A 17,299-nucleotide genomic window follows, 5' to 3' on the forward strand; every position below is an offset into this window, starting at 1 on the left:
TTTTTTTTTGGAGAACATGATCAGAAGAAACATTTTAAAATGTGCACACTGCAAGAGGAAAAACCCAACCGTTTTACTTAGAGTGGGAAAGATAGTGGAACTAATGACAACTGAACCAGGTCACCTTTAATCTTACTCAGACAGAGGAGATGGTGGAGCATTGCTGATAAAGTCAATGGCTCTTGGGGGAGTCTAACCAGCACTGTGTAAGTTAATGGCGTGCCCTCTCCTGCCACCTATGGCTGCTCCATTATCCTTGACAGCAGCCGTCAAATTTGCCCAGCTTTAACAGGAACATCTGCTTCTCTCCCCTGGTTGTTCCCTTCACATCTGCAGTGGCTGTGACAGGGCACATGCTCTTCTTCATTCAGCCTCATTGCTCTGACCTTTCCTGTGGCTCATTTTTTAAGCTCTGCCTCCTTAATGACTATTCTAACTCATCTCTGTGTTTGCTGGTAGTATCGTTAGGGCCAAAAGAAAATTCACCAGGTGAGGAGGCCTGTTGTTTTCTGGCAAGAATAAAAGTTTGTCAAATCCTACAAGTTAGCTAGGATGCTCTAGAATGACAATTCACTGCATTGTTTCTGCAACTTGCCCAGTTGTGACAAGTGTACCTGCTAAAAAGGACAATCCCTCTCTTCTGTAGTGAATGAAGGATGCCCCTTTTTCTAGCTGACCTGGGGTTTTTTTTGCCAAGATTTAGAAAGGTATCCAAGTGTCTTCCTGCTATTTAAACATTCCATTTCCATTGATTTCAATTAGATTTCATTGTCAACTGGACATCTAAAAGCACTTGGGAATTTGAGGCTTCCCCTTCAATTCTACCTCTTTGGAGCCTCCAATCCAAATGCGCTTTGTCATGTGTCCTGGAACTAAGCCCGTGACTGTCTTGCTACATACAGGTGTAGGAAAATGCTGTTATTGCTGCTGCTACATCACAAAATAAATGCACTCAGTTATCAGGGAGCAAATTTCCATCTCGTGGTAGAAAAGCCCTTCCAAATACAATAATCTGCAAGAGTCAAGAGCCTTCTTAGTCCTTTGAGTGATGACAGCGCGACTTGAATATGATTCAAGGATTAAACTGTCGGACTTTCTCCCAGAGGTGTAGTCTCCTTCTGTCAAAGCAAAGATGTGGTGTGGAGGGAAGCTTTTGGTGTTACTCTCCAGTTTGTTCCTGTTGCATAGGTTACAGTAGCTTCTGGACCATTTAAAAGCTATATTTTAATTTTTCACTTTAAGCTGAATGGTGTAGTTAAAATGGAATTTTAACCTAATTGTTGTCAAGGACTGTCTGTTTTAATAAGAATGGAAGAAAGGTGGGATTCTCCGGTGCTTGGAAGGGAATCAGTGGAACAGGAAAAAGAAGTCTTAACCCCCAGCCCTTCCGTTTCTGAGAAGAGTCTGTTAGCACTCTATTTTCACTGATTTGTGTAGCTTTTCCATAGCAATACTCATTGTAAGCCTGGGTGACGTATCTTTATTGGTGCTAGTTGCCAAATGAATAAAAGCCAAATTTGGGTAGAGCGAGCAGTACACTGAGTGCAAAAAGGCCTTTTGCTGCGTGGGATCATAGGGTTAATAATATAAATAACGTGGAGGAAATAAGGTGAGAGATCAGCAATAGGGTGTGTGTTATGGCAGAACCTGTTCGTCGATGCATCTGGGTATGGAGCTCAGGTCCCACCTCTCTGGGATTTTCTTGGGTTACAGCCTGCAACTGAAATGTCAAAATTTTAGATTTGCGCCTTTATTCTTAAGTAAAGAGGATTAAAAAGTCAAAGTTGAGAGGCTAAAGAGATTTGCAGAACCTTGAAAAGAAAAAGAAATATTAATGGTGAAGCTTTGAAAATGAGCCATTGGTATGAAACGGGGAACGTACAGAGCCTCACAACTTCTGAATTCTGACCTTCTTTCTAATTACTGTTTTATTGTTTGCGGTGTAAGTGAGGGTCATGAGTTCTAACGTGGGCCTCTGGGAAATTGTTACTGGTTTCTGATTCCTGTTTTATTTGATCATGACTATATTGTATTGTTGTCTCTTCAGCTGTTATGCTGTAGCATAAAACGGTGGGTACTCTGCGGGGTTGTTTTTTTCTGTGTAAGAAAAAAACCCCATCATTCAACAATAGTGACTAAAAAAAGTCTGTTGGCATTCCGGAAACCTCAGTTATGCTTTACACTTATGGATGGAAGAGTTAAAATACCTTAAGTTCAATGAATTCTTCAGCCGGGTTGGATACAGCCTGCACATGCTGAAACCATTTAAAGTCCTCATGCCACTCAGAATTAAAAATGCATTTGTGCAATTTAGTTTTATGACCTGTTATTGCTTAACTGGCAGCTGGATCTTATAGTTGGACTGCTGCGATGCCTTCCTTGTCCATTCCATCGGAATAAACCCAAGATAACCATTACAGCTATATAAAACCTGATATAAAATGAGGCAAACTCTGAAAATAATTAATCAGTGGTGAGCAAGACATAGGGGCTTTTCCAGGGATTAAAGCCCAGCTGAGGAGCTGATGGCCTAGTGCCCAGTGCATTAGCTGATCTGATTGCTTGTAACGTTCCTCGAAATTCCATTTGGCTGATTTGCCACTTGCATGAAAATCTCATCTCACTTCAGCAATGAAATGTATCATTCAAATTCACAGTCTTATCCACTAGGCCTGTTTTTTTTTTTCAAAAGACAATTCTTTTAGTAGCGGCAAATAACTGCTGCATGATTTTAATAAACACAGAGCAATTAATGGAAAGAGAGATTCCCTGCCGAAGTCTGTGTTTTAAATTAAGACTGTCAAATGACAACCAGGAAAACTTCCCCAAACCCGTACCACTTACTGTCAACCATTACATCTCGATCTTTCTTGAGTAGATTTTCAAACGAGGGTTAACTAATGAATGATTATTCACGTGCCTGCCTCTAACTGCTGGTTCAGGCACTGTCCTATTGCTTTGCAGTCCCATAAAAGTAATTTCATTTAAGGACAGAAACGCACTTTGCATTAAAAAAAAACCAAACTAGAAAAGCAAGTGGTCTTGGTACCTTGTACATTGGAGCTGTTTTGAGTCCTGAAACGGAGCAGAGAACAAGTTCCCTTGGCTGCCCTCCTCAGTTTTACCCATTATACTGGGACATAAGAATAAAGATTAAATTTTCACTTGAAATGAAGAAAATGCTTCTTTCCCAAGCATCTACTTTGTTTTCTGGCAGCTGCTGTTTACTTTACCTGCGGAGCCTAATGACTTAGATGACAACTGCTGTTTCATATCCTCTAAACAAATATCCGTCTTGTCTGACAAATGCCCTTGAACAGGGTTAAAAACACCGCTGGTATTTAGTAGAATACAAACATTTGTTTTACGCAGCTAAGCCCCAAATGGTCATTTGGTATTTCAGGTGATGGAGGAATGCTCGGAAGGGCACAAAGCCTAACCCTCAAAATTTATTTTGTTGTCTATGAGAGACAGACTTCAGAGTTTTTCCTTACCTTTTTAAAAACTCTCTGATAATATTCCAAGAACCTCTGGCATACCATAGATGTTCAGTTTGGACGTGGTGAGGAGCTGCTGGGGACAGTGAACTCACCCGAGACCCAGGACCTGCTAGGGCTGTGTTAGAGACATCTTGTCAGGATGGCTTCTGCCATCGATGAAGAGCGAGTTCTGGATGTTCTGCTAGTTTGCAGGTATGCTACTTCTGCTTTTCTGTGGCAAGAGTGACTCTGTCTTTAGAGGCCATGAGCCCTCACAACTGGGGCAGAAAATTTAATTTTTGCTTACAAACTGATGAATAACCGCAAGCCTGGCCTGTATGGATGTGTGTGTACCTGCTTGCTTCAGGCAAGCAGAAATCTCTCTAGGGAACTAGTTTAATTCTTTCTCCCTTTCTCTCATGATAAATCTGTGAAGGAAGGGACAAATGAGAGAAAAAGAGTGGTCCGTGTGTAATAGCGAGAGTGAATGTTAATGGGACATGTGGGAAATAGTTCTATATTACAGAGCACAATGCTGCTCATTTGCTACGAGTTATGATGGAAAGCCAAATCTTTCCCTTGTATTTTCTCCTCTGCCTCACCTAAATAACCATACAGTAGAGAGTTTCCCGCAGGAAATGATTAGCACCACTTTACACCGAGGTACTTTATGAAGTTTTATGCTCTCGGATTTCATTTGTACAAGTGGTATGTGTTTGTGAACCAGGATGAATGTTACTGCCTGCCTGAAAGGAGCCCTTATTGATTAACTCCTCGTAGCACCCCAGCAGGTGGAGACGCTCATGTTTTAATTTGGTTTTGCTTCCAGGTCACTCTTCATCCACCTTTCTTTTAATTTGAAGCAACTTTTCCCTCCTCCCTCCCCCACTTACAGCACCTGCTTTGGTCTTGGCTGTTTTGATTTATCGACCGGTCCGATTTAATGCTTCATTCCTTGGAGAGGTGTCAGTGCTTGTGTCTGATCTAAGGTCACCTACGCTACTTATTCCAGGGGACTTTAATCTCCATATGGATGTGACCTCTCACACTCGCCAAAGAATTCACTATATTACATGATTCACTCCAGCTGTGTCAGCATGTTCCTCCCCCTGCACTGAAAGGTTATGCTTTTGATTTCATTAACTTTTTGGGTCTCATTATCAGGGTTTGAGGTCACTCACCTATTTTTTTTTTTTTTTTCAAATACACATCGAGATCCACTGTACTCCTAGGGTTCCTCTCAAATTGGTTGCTCATTTTGAGAGTTGTTGTTTTCCTCAGGTTGTCGCTTCTTGTCTAGAGTAAGTTAAAATGGTTCAGTGCTGGTTCCCTGGTTATCCAGTTAAAATGTTGACTGTGATTTTGCACGTGCCATGCTACTGCCTTCCACAACCAGTGTTAGCTCGAGTCACCACAGTGCTGCTATGTGTTTGAGGAATGTGTAACAGCAGAGTAACGGAGAGCAAACTGGATTCATTGCTCCCTTTTTTAATAACTTTTTTTTGGGGGGGAGGGGCGTTGCGCTACATCTTACTTTGCTATTATCATGGGCAGGTGATTACGGGAAGATACTTCTTGTCTGTTTATCCACATAAGAGAGTTGAAGTGGCCTTTTGTGGCTGTTCTGGACTCGCTCTGAACAGTCCGTTAATGCCAGCCAGTGAAAAGGCAAAACTTTCCAAGTGAAACTGAACTGAATTGTATACGCAGGGTCAATTTATGAGGAAGTATATATATAAATATTGTATATGCTTGAGGAAGGAGAGCATCTCAGTCAGAACCTTGGCACGAATGTGGAATTATTATGAAAAATCCTGTGGCTGATGGAATGGTAGTAGAGAAAAGCTCTGCTGAAATCCTCAGCCTAGAAGATGGTGTGTTAATTGACATTCCAAGGGACTTTTAGCTTATTCTCTTGAGAAGAGGTGTCATCTCTAGAAAAACTCCTTCTCCCTTTTCCCTCCAAAAAACACCCCATGAGCTGGAGAAGTAAACATTAAAAAATTAGAAAATGTTAATTCCTTCAATATATGTGGTTTTTTTAAAGAATGTTTACCTCTTGGTAAACATGTGTGTTCATGTATTTGTAAGCCAGTATGAAATGAAGGTGGAACAGATGATGAACTGGCACCAAGCTTTTGAGAGTGCTTTCCTCTTCCAAACAGCATCGGTGCTGACTTCTAAACTCACCTGTTTCTCATGCTGTTGCCCACAATATTAGCTTCCATAGCCATTCATCTTCCTACTGACAGACATCCTCTGACCCTTTAAAGAAAAGATGCAGTTGATTTTGTGCACACCAAGTTTGCTGGTTTTGAGGTGTACTGAAGACCTTGCTGAGCTAGGGTCATATTGTTCTACCGTCTAGATGTGCTGTTCTCCACAGTACTACTTGCGTTCCTCATCAAAGAGGGCGGTTTATGAAACAGGTAACTCCCTTTAAGTGTGTCTTTTCCATATGTGTCTTAGCTGAGAAATTAGAAAAAGAGGAGGTCCTTCAGGATTTCTGGTAAAGGCGCGCTGCCTGCATGTATGTTTTGTTGAAGGGTTGCTCCTTTGGAGCTATCAGAATCCGTCACCGATGAACTGTCCACAATCCATGAACTGGATGTCGACAGAACTGGCTAAGAACCTCCTGAAAGCCTTCCCCTTTCTTTGATATTTTCCTCGTGGTTTTGAAGTTCATCACTATGATGTTTGATATTTCATTAACAATAACTGTATTTCCCTCTCTTCATATGAGGGTTTTAGGTAGTTTTAGAAGCATTAATTGCATATCTGCCCCCTGACTTCTGTGAAGAAATTGAAGATAAGGTCTTGTCAAATTTGTTATTTGAAAAATTGTATTAAGCTGAGAATAAACAGTTCAGTGGTGATTATTCAGTCAGCTCTACTCATAACACTTGTGCTGGCTTGTAATGTGCAAACCTAATAGCTTCCTAATTTGTACTTTCTTGTTCTTCAGAGATGATGACTGTTTTCTCTGAAAACTGTGAAGGCTGCCTAGCAGCTCCACACAGTCTACTATCTCCTGGGCTGGAAAGCCCACAGATAACAAAGAAGTGGTCACAGAGCCTTTGTGTGGCCAGGCCTTGAGGTCATTAAGAGTTCTTCTAGGCTCGGGCAGCTGAAGGCTGTTGTTATCTGTAGATGTCTCTTTGTGGAAGGCAGCAAAATTTGTGGCAGGAAGATTGCTTCCATTAGCAATTCCTGTGTCTGTGCCCTGTGTGGAGAGATGGGGAAAGGGTTCTTTGTGAACTTGAATAGCATTGGTATTTCTAGGGGAGCTCAGCTGTAAAGAAATCAGGGTGTGGGGAGCAACACACGTGCCAAACTCCTGACAAGAGGTAACCCAAAGCCCTACAGTTTTCAACACTCATCCTCTGGGCTCTGCAGTGCCTGGCTGGCAGACCTTCCCTCTTCAGTATGCAAGAGGTGTGCCACGACAGGAACCTTCCTCTGGTGCTGATAAAGGGTATCTTTCCTTGGGGAGTTTTCTTATTTAAATGTGAAGATGTAACTGAATTTCAACTGCAAACATTGACAGCCCGTAAGTGGCAGATCTGAACGGGTTTACCGGTGAAAAGCTGTGAATGTAGGGGCTTTTTATAAGCGAGCCCCAAGGGGCTTTGTTCTCCACAGCCTGGCTTTCTCCCTGTCTCCCTGAAATGGTTTTTGTGATGTGTCCGGTGCTGAATTTGCTTACTGTGATCTTCACACTTTAAAAATTCTTCAGTCTCTGCTCTATTCATGCCTTGGCTTCCTGAGAAACCATTGGTTAAAATATTTTAAGGCCGTTCTTGAGTTTTTCTGTGCTTATGGTCTCAGCTGTACCTTAACTGTACTTTTAAATCTAAGATGAAGGTTTATCTAGTGCAAAATGGAGGTTAAAGTGCGCAGGAGAATATTCTTGGTTTGTGTCTTTTTGTTGTCTTTGGGCACCTGAAAGTGGATACAACAGGTTTCAGTAGCTCTAGGCAGAGAATAGGCTGATGGTGATTTTTTAAGATACTCTCTGAGTTTTCCTTCAATCTGAAAGCCTCTCTGCAAACAGCGCTTGTCCTCTAGATTGCTGAGCACTGACAACAGTGGGACAGCGAGCTCGCGTGGTAACGCTTTGCATTTGTTCAGCACCTGCTCACAGAGATGTCTGCATGTTAAGAAATGCCTATGGTGTTCAGGAGAAGATGTGTTGAGATGTGCGTGAACAAGCAGGAGGAAATGTAGATGTGAACATGTAGGAGGGGAAAGATTATTACAAGGGCAATCCAATTAATGCAAATGATGCGTGCAGATGTCTTTAGCTTTTTAGTACCCTTCACTGTTACACTCTGTATGAGCTGCGCACCAGGGACAAGGGAGGAGAGCGCTGTCTTCCTGTGCAGGGCAGCAGTGCATTCAAACCCCTGCCAGCAGCTGAGGAGGGGACACCTCTAACCTGCTCACGTAGCTGCGAAGTATGAATGAGCATGCGGTGAAGCAGCTACTGAAGTGAAGGATGCATTCAGGAGACAATTTACTTTTGCCTGCTGCAAACATCTGTGTGCCTCTTGACTCCTGGTGCTGCAGGGGACCACTGCCACTGCTTGGAAATTCAAACACGATAATTGAAAGCAAGCCACGCGTTTTTTTGGGCTATATGCTCAGAGCCAACCTGTTGGATTTATTTTGGTATTGACTTAACAGGTCTGTTCACCTAACGGAAGCAGGATTTGAGCTTGAAAATAGACATTCTTTCAGCTACATATTGATCATTGGAGCTGGATCTAGTCCATCCTTATGATTTCCCTTCTGAAAAAAATGGCTTCTACTCTTATCTTGGCATCTGATGTCTGATGAATAATGAGTTTAATTAAAAAGGAGATCCTTCTGCTTGGTCTTTCAGATGAGATACGTGGCAACCTCAGCTGTGTGGCCCGAGCACTTCCAAATTTTGCTTGTGCTTCCCTCCCTCATAAAATGTCCTTCTCAAGTGACACTCCAGACTGTAATCTTGCTCTCCTGAAGTCAATAGAAATTTTGTTGTTGACCCCAGTCAACAACAGGACCACCACTGTAAGCATCACAGGAAACCAGTGGAAACTTTCCCTGTTTACTGCAAAGAGTTTTGACTCACCCTGTAGATCTCTCAAATTAACAACCTCATTTTACAAAATCTTTTCTGTCAGAACTCCTGGCTGTCTGCTTATTATCTTCAAACATTGTCACGTGAGGTGTTTTGTAGGACAGTGCTTTGGAAAGAAGTGGCATGGCCAATTTAATTCCTGTGTCTGTGTGTTTGTTTTCCATATTGACTTAGAGAAGTAACTGTCCTCCAAGCTGGGAGCTGTTTTCAGTTTTTGCATGCTTATTATGATATGGGCATTAGGTACTTGAAATGAAAATTCACAGTCTGCCAATAAACTTATTACAGTAGCTATGTAAGATACTTTTATGCTGTCTTCAACATTTTTCCAACTTTCTGTAAAATACTTTATGCGTTTTTCTGCTGTAGCATATTTTGCTTAAAAGTCCAGTGTAGCTTTTTCCTTGGGAAAACAAACAAACTAATCTCTGTGTATATAATTTCTTTTTATGCGTTGAGTGCGTAAATAGAAGACTGAATTTCCTTTCCAGGACTGCACGTACAGAGTTCCTTGTCCATTGACATTGTTGTGAATACAAATTTGGCAACAGAAGTCAGGCAGCCCTTTAGCTATGCTTGAAATATTTGTGAAACCAAAACACACAGAGCAAAGGATCATTGCCAAACCAACCTTTCAATAGTTATATATATATGTTTGAATACTCTCCTTTTTTTTTTTTTTTTTTTTTTTTTTTTTTTTAAACCCTCCTTGGAAGGTTAAGATTTCCCACCCAAAAGTGCAATGATCTGAGTCACTCAGTAAGATTTCCTCTCTAAGGATATGAGCCTGGCCATATGGCATCCAACCAAGGTGTTCTCTGTGTAAAAATCCTGCGTCTGTTAGTAAGAGGTACCGTCTGAAAACCTAAAAACCCAACAAAACAGAACAGAGCAAGCATGGAGCTAGTAGGAAACAGGACAGTCCTCCAGGCTTCTTGCCACTGGGAGGATTGTCTGTTTTCGAAGAGTGCGCTCCTTTGCACTTCCTTTCTGTAGACTGCTGTGCCTTTGGGATTACCTGGTAATCTGTACTCTGGTCTCTTCTTGTATAAGGAGCCTGTACTGCTTTGATGGTGAATATTTTTATTATTCTCAGCGTTGTCTCTCTGTCTAGCTCACTTATTAAAAAACTTGCTCTGTTCTGTAGTGCTGTTAATTTACAAGGTGCTTTACAAACACAGATAAGAGCCTTCCAAGGCTCTACTCTAAATAAGATGAGACAAACGCAAGATGAAGCACTTGAAGGCTGTTCAGGAAAGTGAGGGCATGGAAATGACTTCTGCAAAAAGGAGAGGGGTTCTGTGAAGTGGGGTTTCTGAGAAAGGGTTTTAGGCAGGACAGGGTTACACTGGCAGTGTAGGAAAATAGTCAGGTGCAAGGAGCAGCAGGGCTAAGATGCGAAGGCAGGAGCAAAGAGAGGAGAGGAGGGAAAAATGAACTCGGGAGAATAGGGGACAGTGAGTTGTGAGGAAAGGCACCTGAGAGGAGAGCAATAGGACAGAATATTTTCTTCTCAAGGGAGCTCAAGAGATCCATGTAGTTTAGTGTCTCTTTTTTTTTTTTTTTTGACAAATCTTGACTATCTATGACAACTTTCCAGCCTGCCTTGTTCTTAGCCTACCTGCAATGACAGGCATAACAAGCAGTGCTTACACCTTCTGTTAGAAAGTTTCCCTGCTATTTAAGATAACTCTCATATTAAATATTTTCCTGTCCGTTGTGGCCATTTATGAAGGGAAAGAAAGAAATCTAAAATCTAATGTAAGACAGGAAGCCAAAGAAGGAGGACTGTGCTCTGTCTGCGTGTCTTCTTGTCTAATCCATCTGATTGACCGCTCCAATCACCTTTTCTCCCCACGGCTTTGTAAATGCCGGGGAAAATAGATTGAAAAATTGACCTGTTATGATGAACTAATCTTTATTAGTAAGAACAGAATAAACTTGGGGAATAAGCCAGATCCTACAAGATGTTTTGCTCCTTCGTCTTCCTGGGTTTTAAACGGGTGTCTGAGCACTTCAGTATCTGGTAGGACTGTACAAACAGGCTTTTTCTTCATGCACTGATGTTTTGTTTTGCTCTCCATCACTTATCTCTGCAATTATTAGGCCAGCACCAAGTCAAGCAAGGGACGTGCGAAGTTGTGGCAGTGCATCGTTGCTGCAATAAGAACCGTATTGAAGAACGATCACAGACAGTCAAGTGTTCCTGCTTCCCAGGGCAGGTGGCTGGTACGACAAGGGCTCAGCCCTCGTGTGTGGAAGGTAAGCAGTCTCCTGCTAGCTCACGGTTCATTAAGATTGTTTGAGAAGTTTAGTCTCCTTGATTGTTTGACTTCCCAGTGCCTCAAAAGCATAATCCTTCCTTTTGTTAATTTTGGAAACATCTCTGTGCATTGATGATAGTAAGTCTGTGCATAAATCTGGGTGTAATTAATCCTCTTAATATATGTACTCGCCCATTTCATGCCTGTGCCAATAAAACTTCTTTTCTTTTTTCCACACAAGAATTCTCCTTTAAAACTAGTCTGAAAACAGCGTAAGCCGATAAATTCAAGGTTATATTAACCCTTCCAGTTGTCTCTAGACTTAGTAGCTTGCCTAAAGTGGGTCATAACTGCAGCCCTAAGACTGGGCATGCAGAGAGCGCTGGGACATCTGATTTTGACAGCTGTTCTCTAGATGGTGAAACATTCATGTTATGTGCCCAGCGGGCTCTTACACTGGACACCAGTGCTACACTGATGCCCCATGTCTATTCAGTTTTGTGTGGTGTAACCTTAAACACATTGTGTTTGGAGAGCAGAGTAAGCATACTGCTGCTCAGGACGCGGAGTCTGAGCTAGGATACCTAATGAAAGAAAAACATGGTACAGTTGTCTTTGTCCCATCTCCTTCTGGGGAGATGTTGAAATCCTCACAGAATTCAATGTTGCCATCGTTACGCTTTTAGCAGTGTAACTCATTTGACATTACGTTGATTATACACACTAAAGCTAAAATCCTCCCTTGATTGTGATGTTGACGAGGCATTCTGAGGCTGTATAAAACTCTCCTCCCTGAGGTTCCCTCTGCACGTCATCCCCACCGTTTTCCTCCCTGGCTTACCAGCAGTGCAGCAACTGTGCGCTACCCTCTTCCTTTTGCACCAAGAGAGTCTGTTCCCTGGAGAGAGGCTGCTGCTCTTGTTGTTGACGTAGTGAACAGGTACTCCAAGACGGTAAAAGTCTAGAAGTTGCCAGATCCCCTATGTCATTAATTCATGAGCAAGACCCTTCCGTTTTCTTTCTTTTTTATGCAAAATTGTAAACATTTAAATACAAAGCAAAAGCTACAAAATGCAATTTTGAATCTAACATTCATAGATATTTAGTTTTAAACACAAAACTTTAAATACATGTGCCATATGATTTTTTTTTTAGCCTATTATATGTTTTGAGAACCTCTTATTTAAGAAAGTAGATTTTCTTTTTTGATACTTAGTCTTTTCATGCCTCATAATTCAAGAATACAATCAACTTCAACTGTGCAATTTGTTAAGTAGTTTTCTTGTCAAATCAGAAGTACCTTCTATATTTTTGGATGACGCATTAATCAGCAGAAATACTTTTACATACACCAGATAATAAAAGTCAGGCATTGTTTTAAACTCGCTTAAAGATTGCAAAGGTGACACTGTCATTCTGTGATAGAAAGATAGAAACGCGTAGAAGCTTAATGCAGTCAATGCAAATAATTGCTGAAAGAATTTTGTAGCTGTTTTTTCTTCAACTACAGTTGAAATTAAACATGACAAAATATTATGAATGTAAGATTTTGGTTTCTAAAGTGGAAGCCTTTGATTCCCCCTCATCCCTAAGGGTAATGCTTTAGCATGCTTTGCATCTGGGACTACAGTTAGCTGCTGTGCCACGGAGACTGCAACTGTCTTTCCTTAGCCTCAGGATTAGATGTGTTTTCTCCCACTCTGTACACATCCTTCAGTAGGCTTCTACACTGTGGAAGACAGAAACAGTTTGCGTCTCAATTTCTATGTCATACAGACATTTCATTTTCTTTTCCAGCACCTTTTTACTGAACGCAGGCCTGTTTAATTTGCCTGTATTTTGCCTTGAGTTTAAAGGGAAGGACAAGCCCAAAGCACAGAGTTAGTTTTCTAATGGAAAGATAAGATTTTATAGGGCAATTGGCTTGTAGTAGTCTTTTAAAGTATTTTCTTTGAGTCTCAGACCTTATCCTGTACATTAGAGCAGCAATTGTCTCTGTGCTGCTGATCGTGCATGGCATACACATGGAGGTTGGTACCTGTAGTTTCTAGCTCAAATCCTAGTATTGTAGAATATCTCAAGTTGGAAGAGACCCATAAAGATCGTGGAATCCAACTCCCTGCTCCTTGCAGGACTACCTAAAACTGAATTATTTGCCTAAGAGCATCATCCAGACGCTCCTTGAACTCTGACAGACTTGGTGCTGTGACCACTTCCCTGGGGAGCCTGTTCCAGTGACCGACCATCCTCAAATTACTTATGTGCTAAACTGTGTTTTCTTGTTTTGTCCAAACAATGTAGTTGACAATCATTGAGTACATGTCCTGGAAGTACCATCCACCTGTTGTGTGAGACTACACAGCTTTTAGTCGTACACAGAGAGATGCTGTTACCTATTGGAAGTCTTGGTAGAAGTCACTTAGTGTTCAGTAGGTTTTATAGCAGGTATGATTAAGTATGTTCTAATTATTACAAAATACGTTCTGTTTGGATTTTAGCCTCTTTACACACACTTGAAAGGAAGATAACTCTGTGCAAGTCATGCTGGAAAACAGTAGTAAATAGGATGAAAGCAGTTTCTCTTATTGCCTGTGAAGTTTTCAGGGTTTGTGTGTTTAAGTTGTTCTCTATCAGCACCAAAAAGACCATTGGAGTGGAGTAAATGGGATCCTGTTTCACTATGCAGAGTAGTAGCCTTTATAAAGCTGTTGAAATGTAATTATGTTTTCCTTTCTTGTCCAAACAAATGAATGGCTATATAATTAATAAGTTACAATTAATTTTGTCAAGATCTGCATGATGATTTTACAGAAGTCTGCTGCTTCTTGCTGTTTTTAAATGAAGGTCTGCTTTATCTTCTGTGTTAACAACTCAGGAAACAACAAGCTGGTTCTGGTTTTCCTTTAGGCCAGGCAAGCATATCACTGGTCATAGGTTGTAGATGCTCCGTGAGAAATTGAGATTATTGTAAGAAATAGATTCTTGCACAATATGGAAGACTGCAAATGGCTAGATCTTTAATAAAGGCTAGATAGACTGCACTCTGGGCTTGAACTTGACATTGGAGCAGCTTTCTGCTAGAAATTTTTTTTAATTTTTTTTAAAATTAAAATTAAAAAATTAAAAGAAGCCTTTCTCATTTAAAGTTTATACATCTGGTTTTAGAATTTCACAGGTTTTAAATTTAGTTGGGTATTTTTCCTTAGCTTTCTCAGTCTTGCAGCGTATCGGTTTCCTGACCTAGATCCCCCTGTATTTCAGTGACAGCTTGTTTATTAATTGGGACGGGGGCAGAGCCTAGTTCATCAGCTCCTTGTTGATGAGTATCGGGTGTTGTGCTCTTTTGCACATATAGGCCATAAAATGGGCTTATAAAGGCCATCATCGTGTTTTTCAAGATAGAGTCATAGACCAGCTGGATATTTACATTTTGTAATAGGTTGACAGATACTGAATAATTTTACACGAGGTCAGATTTAAAGCAGTAGCAGCTCATTGGAGCAGCACTTCACGTTAAGGCCAAGCCCTGCTCAGAGAGGTAGCGAATATACATACCAATATTCACAGCTACCACAGTTTCAGAAAGGCCCCTTGTATGAGCCGAGCCAGAATGGGTGTTTGCAGAATTGCATTCAAGCACCCACCTACACAGGAAAGTGACATTTTTTTCTTATCAGATGTGCTAAGGAGGAAGTTAAGTACTTGTGTTACAGAAGAGATTATAGACATCCAGGTGAGTTCCAAGGAAAAGGTGTTGAAGAGGTGCAGAAAGGAAAGTAAAAGCTGGTTAAATCTTGCAAATCAGATAGAAAATCTTAAGTGCCTCGATTGCTACAAATCGGTCCTTTCCCACGTCGTGCAGAAACACTGTGTTGTGGGGCTTAACTGATGTTTATGGAGTGCTTTGCATTGCTAGAGTCTTTCATCTTGGAAGCTTTAACTACTGGCAGTAGAAGTGAAATTACTTCATTTAAAAAGAAGGCTATGAAGGGGAAAATTACTGATTGTTATAGACTGAGAACCTGCTAGCATTTTTACAAGCACAGTAAGATCACCCGTCATAGCCTAGATGAAAGTTCAGGGCAAGAACTCTTTGGGTCTGGATATGTTTTATCCTTTGCCCACGATAACACGCTCACTTAGATAACTGCATTTTGGACAATCCACAAGAAACTCTGTCATTTGTGTGTTTGAACTTAGTGGTGAAACCTATTATCAAGCATTGGTAAACAAACAAAAAAAGCAAAGCTAGCTCTTCTGTTCGCACCCCCCCCCCCCCTTTCCTGGGGGTTATTTGAGCTTCCAAGCACAGGCCCATCTGTTACTTTGAGACATGTTGCTGTAGGTAAATTGAGCCACTAAACACAAAAAAAAGCAGCGCATGCAGAAGAAAGTGTTTAAATACGCAGCATTTTCCTGGGGGTTATTTGAGCTTCCAAGCACAGGCCCATCTGTTACTTTGAGACATGTTGCTGTAGGTAAATTGAGCCACTAAACACAAAAAAAAGCAGCGCATGCAGAAGAAAGTGTTTAAATACGCAGAGGACACTCCACTCAGCCAGTATACCCTGCCTCCAGTTGTAGCTATACCACTTGATTGCAGCTATAGAAAATTTGGCTTAGCAAAGGTCAACCTGTTCTTCTGTAAATGACTAAATTATATGTAAAGTAGTCTTGAGATTTTGTTTATACCCATTTTCTTTATGGAAATAAACATTCTTGAGTAAGTACAGCTTGTCTAACAGCTACTGCCAAGAAGATAAAACATTAATAACCTTTGTCTGTAGAGTAGCTATCTTAGCTAAGTATGTTAAATGCCTCTAAGTAAATCATCACTAGCCAGATCATCTTCCATCCAGGCGATTCTATTAGTCCTAGAATTTATGAGGAGGAAATACTCATATTGGAAAAAATGTGAACAAGACTAAAGAATTGTTTAAGAAGTTTCCATAGGGCTAAAGAGCTGCAATGAAGAAAAAAGGCAATTTTGGCTCAAAGCCCATTTGGGTTACAGACTGAAAGGGAAGGGAGTGTATAGAAACAAGAAAACAACAAATAAATACGTAAGAACCAGATAAAAGAAGCAATAGCTGAGAAGATTTCCCTCCCACTGTTTCTGAATGGATTTCGGAATACTTGAGAATTCAAAAGGATGCTAATGCTGTGTCAGTGTTCCAAGAATAAAAGGAAATACACAGTAGAATGAATCGTGTGCTGAAAATTTATGTAGAAGAAAACTTAATCCAGTTGATTTGTTCATATTAAAGACCGTATGAATTTGCTTGTTCAAGTAGAACACACTGAAATCCTGAAAAAAAAGTATTTGCCCATAATGCATGAAATACTGGCATTGTTAATGCTGAGAAGGATCAGTATCAGAGTTCTCCTTTTGGTAAGTAACAAGATGGAGAGGTACTTTCTAACTTATTGTTAACTAAAGAAGGTGCTAACCAACATCTACTGGATTAAAGTTTGAGTGTTTTTTTTTTTTTTAATTTATTTAGTTCTGATCCTGGGTAGAATCCTAGCAAGCTGGCTAATGGATCTCTGGTCAGTTGTAATTGAAAATGTGTTTCAGAGTACTTGGGGCATCCTGGAAGAGCACTAGTATTGTGCTGGTTTTGAGAGGGTAGGCAGCATGGCCTGGATGCTTAGGGACAGCTGAGGCTGATCTCCATCCTGTGCGAGTAACTTGGAAGCTGATATGGTACCCAAGTAGCAAGGAGTTCTGGGAGTACAGGTTATGAGAGTTTATGTGGCTTTCTGAGAAGAGGCTTTCCAGTCACAACTGATTAAATTTGCTGAAGAGTTTTCCAGACTAATACAGATAGTTTCTGGGTTTAATACACGTAAGCCCAGGTTTTCCAAGTTCTCTTGGAAGATAATGTATCATTTAATCAACTGAAGAGTTAGTTACTAAATACATTTGAGGATCTAAGACTTACTTTCTGTAAACTATTTAATTTTGAACCATGTGCCATTGTGTGCACTGCTCTGTGCCTGTTACCTGGCACCCTCACAACCACAGCTCTCCCCGGCGCCAGCAGCAGGAAGAGGTAGTCACACGGCACATACCTGCTGGGATTTCGCAGTGCTTAGCTCTACACCGCAACATCTTCAGCAGCGACCTGAAAACAGATGCAGAATCTCTCCTGATAAAAACATGCATTGGTTTCATCTGGTGGCACAAAGTCCTGCTCGCAGGAAGTGGAACCTGTTTGAAATAGCTGCGTTAATAAAGACAAATGTGTTGTGGTACGGAACTGCAGTTCAGTCGGCTCAGCTTATCAGGCAGAAGATTGAAAAGTTACTGAATTTCAGCACATTTAATGCCTTCACAGGGAGAAAACAATGACTGCTAACAGGTGCTGTAAAGTAGGAAAAGTCAGCGCAAGGGAAGGGGAGGAAAACTAAGACTGTGTGTTTCCTGC

The 17,299-nt window shown here is 41.0% G+C and overlaps 1 protein-coding gene across 1 annotated transcript in view; it reads left to right on the forward strand.

Moving 5' to 3' along the window:
• The first annotated feature begins 9,834 nt into the window (after positions 1-9,834).
• Positions 9,835-17,299, forward strand: part of LOC104490106 (protein FAM19A4-like) — a 15,248-nt gene continuing 7,783 nt past the window's right edge. The window contains exons 1-2 of the mRNA XM_010132351.1: positions 9,835-9,862; positions 10,711-10,866. Coding sequence (XP_010130653.1) covers positions 9,835-9,862; positions 10,711-10,866 — 184 coding nt within the window. The remainder of the gene's footprint in view (positions 9,863-10,710; positions 10,867-17,299) is intronic.

This window comes from Buceros rhinoceros, unplaced genomic scaffold, assembly GCF_000710305.1.
Source record: "Buceros rhinoceros silvestris isolate BGI_N320 unplaced genomic scaffold, ASM71030v1 scaffold5033, whole genome shotgun sequence".
NCBI classification, from domain to species: Eukaryota; Metazoa; Chordata; class Aves; order Bucerotiformes; family Bucerotidae; genus Buceros; species Buceros rhinoceros.